Source organism: Anneissia japonica, unplaced genomic scaffold, assembly GCF_011630105.1.
Source record: "Anneissia japonica isolate Jap-2015-1 unplaced genomic scaffold, ASM1163010v1 scaffold287719_len1884721_cov185, whole genome shotgun sequence".
NCBI classification, from domain to species: domain Eukaryota; kingdom Metazoa; phylum Echinodermata; class Crinoidea; order Comatulida; family Comatulidae; genus Anneissia; species Anneissia japonica.
In genome coordinates this window covers 1,738,381-1,749,602 of record NW_022715822.1, presented here as the reverse complement: position 1 = coordinate 1,749,602, position 11,222 = coordinate 1,738,381, and the positions used below count along the sequence as shown (strand labels likewise).

Sequence of the window (11,222 nt, the reverse complement as noted above, 5' to 3'; positions counted from 1 at the left end):
ACGCATGCGCATTTGCATAAATGTCTACACACACACATACACACTACACACAATAAAAAACATAGGAAATAGCAAGAGTGATTACAATAGTTCCTATTGCATTACATGCATAGGAACTAAAAAAGTAGTTTCTCGAGGTAATATTTTGACAAAAGGAGAATGAGGGCGCTTTTATTTTCTTTTTCTTTTACTCTGAGGTATGGCACACCCAAGATGGTCAATGGGAAACAGGTACTATTTCCTTAATTATACCAATAATAATATAATAATATAGAAATTTATATAGTGCCTTTTGCCAAAGGATACAAGGCGCTTAGAAAAGGTTTATTGTAGGAAGAGGATTATTTAGGAAATAAATGGGCTTTTAAGAGTTTTTTGAAGACTTCAGTACTACAAGCATTTCGGATGGAAATAGGAAGATTATTCCACAGTTTTGGAGCAGAGGAAGAGAAAGATTTATCACCAGCAAGTTTGTTGGATTTGGGAACAGATAAACAGGAACCGGAAACAGAACGGAGAGAATAGGTAGAGGTTAAGAAAATCAACAGGCAGGAGATATAACTAGGATTATATCTCCTAGTAGACACAGTGAAAGAATAAAAGAAGCACTATACATGATTCATATCATATGTACCATAAGTTCTGTGTAGGTAGGCTAGCTGCGAGTTACTGATTTTAATGTGTTACTTATATTACAGTATGCCTGGTATTATTAAGGTAGATGGAAATTTCTTTTGATATTTCATTTTCGGTCTGTTTTTTCCGTCAAGTCTCAGTTTACATTACTTCAGTATAGGTTAGCCTATGCTGGTATCTGTCATTAGCCCGACGGTCATTCATACAGTACGTAGTCGACTCATAGCAGCCCTAGCTAGTATAGCTAGGCTAGGTCATCCGCAGAGACTAGTAGGCTAGGGCCTACTAATTATGAGGGGTGGTGCCAGAAATTGCCCGACAGGGAGTCTGATGTCTCCGACAAGAGCAAAGCCCCCTTGAATGTTGGATGAGTTATAAGTGTAGTAAAAAAAAAACATGTCAAGTTTGAAAGTAACGCAAGAATAATTATAAGCAAGAGGAAAAAATAAGTCCAATGTTTATTGACAATTAGAAAATGCATGTGTGCAAGGTATAACTGTAATTGATTCAAACTCTATGTAGTTTAAGCCAACGATACCATGATATGTGAGCAAATGAATGATCATAACTTAATTTGAGACATTTTCAGAAATTTCTCAAATTACCGGTACCAGGCTTTTTAAACAGTAATCTGAAGCAATAATTCCTCGCTCTTTCTCTGCTAAATCAAAATCGAAACATCAAAATATAATATCTCCTATATTTAAATGACCTTTGTTGATACAGTATTGATAACTTTTCAATATGGATTCAAGATGTGTCAATATGGAATTTGCCCTTGACTTTCTTGATCTGGCTGCAGTATGTTACAGATTTGTACAAAATGTCCTATATGTCCTAGTCATGGCTTTCCACTGTCTCTCACGACCTCAAAAGCTATGACCTACTTCAAGTGAATTTTAGGTTTTAAAGCGAAATCCGTAAACATCATGTTAAAGTGGAAACGTATTTAGAATTTTTTTGTTTTATAACCTTGCATCTCAAATTTTAGTTAAATTCCTCATATTATTTGTGTGTATTAGTATTGTACATTTTTGTATTATGCCTCAAGTGGAATAAGGTTTTAAAGCAAAATCCTTTGACATCATGTTAAAACGGCAATGTATTTAGAATGTTTTTTTTTTATAACCTTGCAATATGGTATCTCTAATTTTAGTTGTTTGTGTTTAATGTATTGCATAAAATTATTTGTGTTTAATGTACAGTATTGCACTTTTTTTATGCCTACTGGTATGTATTTTAATATTTTTTTACATAGATTTAAATATTTTTAGGCCAAATAAAAAAAATATTACTAGTTTCCTTTACTTAAATGTACGATAATCTGGCTAACTAACATCAGGAAATTCCTTGCAGATTATTAAAAATACTTTATTATCCAAAGAGGAATTTCAGTTGGTCATTGCATGAAATAAACAATTAGGTTCCCAGCGGAAGCATATGTCTACCGCTTGACATGCTTTTTTTTTTTACTACACTTATTATCTTTTAACTCATTCAACATTCAAGGGGGGCTTTGCTCTTGTCAGAGACATCGGACTCCCCGTCGGGCAAATTCTGGCACCACCCCTCATAATTAGTAGGCCCTAGCCTACTAGTCTCTGTGGATGACCTAGCCTAGCTATACTAGCTAGGGCTGCTACGAGTCGACTACGTACTGTATGAATGACCGTCGGGCCAATGACAGATACCAGCATAGGCTAACCTATACTGAAGTAATGTAAACTGAAACTTGACGGACAAAACAGACCCAAAATTAAATGTCAAACCAAATTTCCATCTACCTTAGATACTAGAAATACAAGATAGAGTTCTCGCATTGTAAAAATGAGGCGGAAGTCGTGCCCAACGTAGGCGGCGCCCTTCTTTTTAACCATGCAAGTTTTCTATACTTCGTGCCCAACGTACAAGGCGCCCTTCTGTTGCTAAGTATATCCAGACGCAAAAGGCGCACTTCCTTTTCCACCAATGGAGGAAAACTTTTTCACTAAGAGTGCGTCCGGCCATACGATTCTGCGCTGTATTGTTGTTTTATTCTTTACTGATTCATGATTATGCTTTAATTGTTTTGTGCTTTATTTGGATAATAGCAGCGATTTCTACTGCCAAAAAGGAGGTTATGTATTCACCGATGTCACTGTCTGGGTGTCTATTCTAGTTTGTTTTTATATCTAGTAAATAATAATTGAGAATTGATAATAAAATACGCGACGACTTGGTAACGAAAGTTTGGCACAAGTTTTTTTAGATCCAGCTGTAGGGGGCGTCCCATTATTTGTATTCCCACCATGCATTTCGGTGGAACACTTTTTTTGTGTGGAGAACTCTATCTTTGTATTTCTAGTATCTTTGCTTGGCCTAACACCAGGCATACTGTACTATAAGTAACACATTTAAAATCAGTAGCTCATAGCTTTACTACCTAGGCATACAATTGTCAAATTTAGCGAAATCAAACATCTAGGCCTACCTACACAGAACTTGACATTGCAGAGCAAATTCTCCCAAACAGTTACGTAATGTCAACTTCATAGTCAAACTTTATGCTTCCAGATTGACAAACTGAGTTCAGAGTGTCTACTGCCCATAGAAGGCCGTAGAAAAAAAAAATTATAAAATAAATAAAATATAAATAAAATAGTTAAAAATTAAAAACATGTCAAATAATTATCAAGAACCGCTTTTACCAATTTTTAACAACAATGAAACACAATTGCGTAAACTATTTAAGAATTAAGTTTTTAAAAAATGTTTAAAATTAAACCAGATTTTGTATGATCTTTGTGTGAGTGATCATACTATCAGGACCTTTATTTTTTTTATATTTATTTCTACCGAATATTTACGAAGGACGATTACACTATTTCACTATGGGTATGCTGCAGTTGTTATGTATTCAGGCACAGGGTTTGAGGTATGCACTCTACAGAGTGGCTGCTCTTAGTTATCTAAATGGTTTCATGAACAATCTGACTGCTGTTGGATTAAAGGATTTTCTGTAATGCTTAATATTTGGCTCTCTCTTACAAAGTAATCTGGAGCTTAAAAACAAAGGACGAGTTCCATTTTTATGGATATTACAAAATTTATTAACAATAACATCCTTATACATAATATGTAGTGATGAAACTTGTCGACCTATAATCTTACTGGCTTGTCTAGAGATTAATTTTTTATCATATTCCGCTTGTTTGTGTAATTTCAACTGGTTGCCTAAAAATAAAACAATGCCTACATGATATGTATAATGATCAACCTTTTCCATTTTAAGTATACTATTAAATTCAACTGGAGCACACTTAGTCCGATATATTTAACAGAAAAATTGATTAACTTCTCTTTTATTTTGCTGACATTTAAATCTATATAATTTATTCAATAGTCACATGTTGAAATTTCAATATCTTCATTGAACTCTATAAATAACAGAGGAATTGTTAGCATTTAGATAACTTACAATTAATAGCTGTGTCATCGGCATATTTAATAATCCTTGTGACCGAAACTGAGTTTTCCAATTATTTGTGTAATGAGAATATAATATGGGAGACAACACACTTTTAAAGTACGGTAGAACCCCTCATTTGGGACACCTATATTCTGAAAAGTAGCAATGTGAGAATTTTCTCAATGACAGGGCAACATCGCAGAAGCTCATGTTTAGGGGATCCATTGCCCAACATTGGAAATGAAGTCATTTGAAGCCAGCACATTTTTTTGGATTAAAATTGCGGTTTTAGTCGATATTAGTGATCTGATTGGCGGTGGCAGCAGCAGAGACAGTGACGACAACGATGTTGATGATGATGACGATTATTATGATGATGATTATGATGATGATGTTATTTTATTCTATTTTTAGGCTCAGGACATAGAATAGGCCAACAGCGAACTAATTACTTTACTAAGGACAATACGTTCACAAGACAAAAATAAAATAAGATGCTCTACAAAAATTAAGTTTTATTTTGAGGCTTAGGGAGTGGAGTTGTTTTGGTTGTGAGAAAAAACCCTGTTGTCATGACAGGAATTGAACACTGGGATGGGAAGGCAAGCATCTTAACCACCAAGATAATCATCTCCATGGTGATGATGTGTTGATGAGGATAAAGATGATGATGATGAGGAGGAGGAGGAGGAGGAGGAAGAGTTTATTCAGTAACAGATGGACAGCTCTTGATTATTACATTTTTAACATGAATAAAATGGTTACAGGTTCAGAGTTCAAAAGTAAAAAACAAAAAAAAATAGAGTAAAGTACTTACCAAGCATTTTGGGTTCTCCTCCCAAAGTGGACAAGATGTATTTATTCAAGAAAAGTGTACAAAAGCTGAAGATATACCAGCAAACTAGGTAGCCTAGTGCCGTCATTGTCATTAAGTTGTCCTTATTACGATGAAGGGTGCCCTCTATAGCCATGGAATGTGATTGAACTGATGAAATGTCACCTTTACTGAACTCTACATGTTTTTGTGATTCTATTTGCAAACCTACAGCCATCTCTTGCTTGACAGCAGTCAATGGTGTGTCGCTGTATGGATATTGAGATGAGGCCTGGAAATTATTCTCCGTTCGAGGTGACTCAGGGACATCATCGGATGTAGAACGGTTTCGAGTACGTGGTGTCCTGGTTACATGGTTAACTCTGTGATCCCTGTTCTCTCTTCCCTGGTACCATGATGTCGCAGCATCACCTTGGCCTCGTTGAAATTGGGTCATTTTGACCCCTATTATCAACTGAAACACTGAATATTTGTTATATAATAAAATTAATAACATTTTTTTTTGTTATTGACAGAAAGTAAAATTGCTTCATAGATCAGAAAAATATTTTCAGTGTTTTTTATTTTTTTTATTTATGTTATTTTAAGTAATTTATGCACTTATTATTCATTTGACAAACGAATGGAACAAATGTACAATGTGCAGATGCAGAATAAAGTGCCGTCCCAACTACAAAATTTCATTGGACAAAAACATATGAAATGCTTAAATATGGGCACATCATGACTATTGTATGAGTTATGACAGTTTTTAGTCACAGAAAATTTGAGAGCTTGAAACAGTCAAGGGAAAGCCAGCACCATTGGTGGTCCACTCTGAACTCTAGTCAAATGATAAATTTCCAGAGTACAAAAATATATAATGAAACTAAATTAAGAAGCAACGGGTATTCTAACATCTCATTTGAAAATTGTTTTTTAAGAGTTTTTATATTTTCTTTAAAAAATTGATCAAAGAATGTTTTTTTTTTATCCACAAAAAAAACCTTCTTATATGTAAAGTGCATTGAACACCAAGGTGCCAACAGTTCATTACTGCATATCTATGGGCTAGGCTGGGGGATGCAGGTGTGCTCCCCCTCCCCCATGGCAGCAAATTAGTTCCACTAAGTGGGTTAAAATATTTAAAATGGAATAGTGATTTAGTTCCGCATTCTGAGATTTTGTTTCACATGCTCATTTTTCGCACCCCAGGCCAAAACCAGCCTACATGCCCCTGATATCTCAGTGTTTTTTGCTGTCTGCATTTGTGGTGTTTCAATGTCGTTTGTTTCTTGATTACTGTAATGCAAGGTGCTTTGATACTTAAAGCGCCATAAAATGAAATAAATATATAAGTTCAGTCATATTTACAAGAGTTAAATTTCAACAACAAAATCTCAGACTTGCCAACCTCTGGGCCATGAAAATCTGGAGATTTTTTTTTTTAATCTTAAAAAAAATCTGGAGATTTACCAAAAAGTTTCCAGAATTAACCAAAAGATGATGCAATTTACTAAAACAGACACATCAAAACAAACCATAGTGGTAATAAAATCAATGGGACAAAATTACTGCAAAACAACTTATTAAATTGCTGCTTGTCTATCACGGCGAATACATTGAATAATAATGATCTAATCAATCATTTATGCATAAATCGTAATATTTTGCGGAGGGAACCTGTAAAATCAGTGAAATCGGGTGAAAATTACATTCGATCGAGAGAACTGGAGATTTGTTTAGATATCGGGTGACACCCGACAGCACCGGGTGAGTTGGCAGGTCTGGAATCGAAATAAATGATTTTAAAAACAAGACAGCTTAGGTTGACCCGAAATTAATCTTATTATTTCCAAAAAAAAAAAAAAACCAACTAAAAATGCATACACATAAAACCTACACTTAAAGTTTGCTATTAGGGCTATCATTAAGCCCCTACAAACCAGTGTTGCTATCACTTGTGTGAAATTAAGTCACCCCACACTCCCTTTTTCTAACAGTAACACACAAAATGTTTATTTTGAATGAACAGGTGTAATAAAAAGTCTTTTGGTGAGTGGTTTTTAAAATTTAATCGTGATACACTGCAGTTGGAATTACGGTACCAACGTTCACTATGAAACCTAATATTAAGTAGGCTGGCCTGATTCAGTGATTGAAGGGGCCTTGGCTAGATTGTAGTAATATTATCAGGGAACAGTTAAATTACTAGGGCTCAAGCTAGTAGCCTATCAAAGCTAGCATAATTAAGGATGAGGTGGTCGCTAATAATGCACTTTAGACTTTAGTACTCCACTCTAACCCTCCCTAACCTTAACAATTAAACATAAGTCATAGAAAGACTGCAGTTGACGTTAAGGTTAGGGTCTTAACAATTAAACATAAGTCATAGAAAGACTGCAGTTGACGTTAAGGTTAGGGTGGGGTACTAAAGTTCATTAGCGCCACCAGCTGCATAAATAGTCTCCTTCCTAGATTCCAGCCTAGGATGAGGCCTAGGGTAGGCCTAGCCTGTTAATTGTAGTGCGTATTCGTAGCTAAGTAGGACTACTAGGCCTAGGCCTAGGCCTAGCCAGGCTAGACAAGACCTATGCTTTTATTCAATAATATTAATTAGTGTAACAAATGAGTTTTATAATTCATTGACTCACCAGTTCTAAACAGAACGTTATCCTACTGAATGCATGATGGGAACTCCGAATCTTTCTCTAGTTACTAAGCAAAGGCTACAAACTGCAGACTTAGTTTAGTATCCTGGCGGTATCGTATGGCGGTCAACGTGTACTTATTTTGGTAAATAGCGCTCTCATACGTTGAAGCACAATCAAACCTCCGCTAAACACTAAAACCACGAGCCTGAAACCACTGGTAAAACCGGAAAGCCATTAATTAAAAAAAACCCATGACATGGCGCCACCAGTTTACCGGAAAAAAAAATTAGCATTGTAAGATTGGCCAACAAAATTAATTGCTTCTATTGGTCTGTCTCAGTACTCTTCAAGGTCATTGGCCACTTAAAAACAATGCATTTAACTAACTTTTTTTTTACATTTGTATAATTTACTGATCACTTAATTAAATAAAGATAACAATTCCCATTAGAACCGTTCCGTTAATGTTGTGAATTTATAAATTATAATTGTATTTCCTGTCTACTAGGAAAACATATCCCCCCCCCCCTAAAATGTTAACTTTCCCCTCACTTGCCATCCCCCACCCCCAAGATTTCAGACGGTGGCGCCGCCACTGCTTCTCAAGATGGGCTTTTTTCGAGCCAATGAATGTCGAAGAAACGGAATAAACAATTAAACACTTCGTTTACAGTTTATAGGCCTAAAATCTGTTAATAATGCAGACTCAATGTTGCTTCTGATTAGGCCATAACGTATCAATACAACTTTGTGATCTTGCATAAACTAAATTCCTCGAAACAGTATTGGGTTTTGTCAACAGGATTTTGTGGTTGTACTAGAAACACCGTTTAATGAGAAAGTATCTTTTTTGCAGGGTTGCTCGGGATCCTGCTATGAATGCGATAACATAATTAATACATTACAAATGTACCTACGTTTAATAAATTATAGGCCTATCATTTGTTACTTTATAGTATAAATTATATTAAATGGTTCTTGTTACATTTTATATCATGTAGGGCCTAATTTGTGCAACAGATTGTCTTTCACATAGGCCTATTTTTTAATTTATAATTTAAAAAAAAATGTTTTTTGTATTAAAAATGAGCAGAATTTCGAATTCTATGGAGGAGAGATGTTCAGGTTTTATAGTAGGCCTATAACAATTATGATATTTACAGCATTCACTTTGAAAAGAAGCACTTCCCACCGCCGTCTTTAGTTTTCAAAAGTAATCTCGAAAAGACGCCCATGTGTCCTATTCGAGGTTTTACTAAACATTTCCCTGTTTTTACTATGAGGTTGCGATAGCCTACTCACGGTTTCAATAAACAAAATTCGCCACAGTGTGTTTCGCCGAATGCGACAGACTTTTCACCGGCATGCAATTCCGGGCCATATATGGAATTTCACCGACTTTGTTTGTTGAGGACACTTTGCTGACAGTCAATCCGCCGAGTAGGCCCTCGTTTGCAGACAATCAATTCGCCGACAGTTCGCGACGGCACATTCACCAACATTATGTTATAATAGCCCCTAATTGTAGTTTTTGAAATTGTAAATCATTTTCGTATTTTTTGACTGACTGAAATTACTTCTGTCGATAGACTTTTCTCCGACAGCAGCATTCACAACAACAATTAATGCGAACAGTACCGGTATATACAAAAAAATAATAATAGGCCCATTACCAAGTAATTAGGTAAATTTTGTATTACTAGGCCTATATTATGTTTATTATTAGGGCTGCAACAACTTCCAATATGGTCCGTCGACGTAGGGAAACTGTACGTCAAAATGTTGTCATAATATTTTTTTCAATTATTGGCAAATTAGCTGGCGGCGAATTTGTCGCCGAATTGGCTTCGAGCGAAGGGCTATCGGCGAACTTACTTTCGGCGCAATGGCTGTCGACGAAACAGTCTGTTGGCAAAATGTCCTATCATCGGCAAAAGACCGGTACACTCAAAAGTGCATTCGGCCCAGGTCTGTCGGCAAAACGTCTGTCTGTGTATTATTGTTATTATTATTATTATTATTATTATTATTATTATTATTATTATTATTATTATTATTATTATTCTAATTATTATTATTATTCTAATTATTATTCTAATTATTATTATTATTATTATTATTATTTAATATAAAAATTATACAAAAACGTACTCTTATTATTATTATCATTATTATTATTATTACAGTAGGAGGGGGTGAGCTCCCCCTGAGTGCGAAGGTCGCATGAGGGGGATCGATGATTAGGTGAGGGGGGCTCCTCGCAAAATAAGGAAATTTTAGGTAATTTTAAACTAATTGAGTAAGTATTTTTTGGAGGTGCGTGCAACCCCCTCAAATGTATGTGTGTATGGTATATATAAAATACTGATAACGATATTTTTTACAATAATAATTATTTAATAGGTCCTATTAGTTATAGTTTATTACTATTATTGTTTGTTTCTATTTCGAATTTATATTAGGCTCTATTATTATTTTTAATTATTATTATTATTATTATTATTATTATATTATTATATTTATTATATAATTAATATTACAATAAAAATATAACAATAATAATAATAATAACTAGAGAAATACTATGTTCAATAGAACATGAACCCAGTCATTTTTTAAGAGATAACCACTGTGACCCTTAAGCTCAACCTGTGTGAACACCCCATGTTTGGTAGGAGTCTGTCTTATGCAATTGGTCCAAACATTACTCACTAGAAATCATAATGAAAACTTTTCCTCTATTTGCGACAAAAGCTCATTCAGGTAAATTTGACCTACATCTTATGCACGAACGCACCAACCCCCAAAAAACTCGAAATTCGTAGCTGCTATTGGCCTTAAGCGCGTGATGTCATTCATAGAAAGGGTAAAAACAGTTCTGAATACAAAATTGTAAAGAAAAAATGATTAATGGTTATTTAAGCAACCATCATGGGACTTACATGGTAAAAGAAAGCTTAATTTATGAGTTACAATTGACCGTTCACCCCGAAGTTTAGCGAATTGTCGTTGCAGAGTTATGGTAAAAAGAAGCAGGAATACCAAAAAACACTCTAATTTTAACCCTTTTCCTATGCAAAAGCATAAGAGATAGTCAATTTTGAAAGAAACATGATCACTCAATTTTGCATTAATTGTAAAAATATATAGATGATTATAAAGCTTAAAACCTAGTTTCATAATCTGATTGCCAACTGAAACCATTCAAATTATATAGCCCATTTTGTGAGAAAAGGGGGTCCGGTTTTAACTCATTTACTGTGTTAAAGTGTGCAGTGAGCCGATGTTCTGAAGTACGGAAGCTTAAAGTGACCTTCCGAGTTTCAGAGTTTCCAATTCCAAGTATCTTGGAAACATGGAATAAACACTTATTAAGACGTCTTTCCGAGATAATTTATCTCGGAAAGACGTCTTTCCGAGATAACGTATTTTGGAAAGACGGAATTCGAAGATAACGTATCTTGGAAAGACGGAATTCCAAGATAATTGATCTTGGAAAGACGGAATTCCAAGATAAATATCTTAGAAAGATGGAATTCAAAGATAACGTATCTTGGAAAGACGGAATTCCAAGATAACGTATCTTGGAAAGACGGAATTCCAAGATAAATTATCTTGGAAAGACGGAATTCCAAGACACGTTATCTTGGAAAGACGTCTTTCCAAGATA

The 11,222-nt window shown here is 34.9% G+C and overlaps 1 protein-coding gene across 1 annotated transcript in view; it reads right to left on the bottom strand.

Moving 5' to 3' along the window:
* Positions 1–7,761, bottom strand: part of LOC117109406 (solute carrier family 35 member E2A-like) — a 31,108-nt gene extending 23,347 nt beyond the window's left edge. The window contains exons 1-2 of the mRNA XM_033251756.1: positions 7,553–7,761; positions 4,902–5,381 (exon numbers count right to left, since the gene is read on the bottom strand). Coding sequence (XP_033107647.1) covers positions 4,902–5,355 — 454 coding nt within the window. The 5' untranslated portion in view covers positions 5,356–5,381; positions 7,553–7,761. The remainder of the gene's footprint in view (positions 1–4,901; positions 5,382–7,552) is intronic.
* Between the last annotated feature and the right edge of the window lie 3,461 nt (positions 7,762–11,222).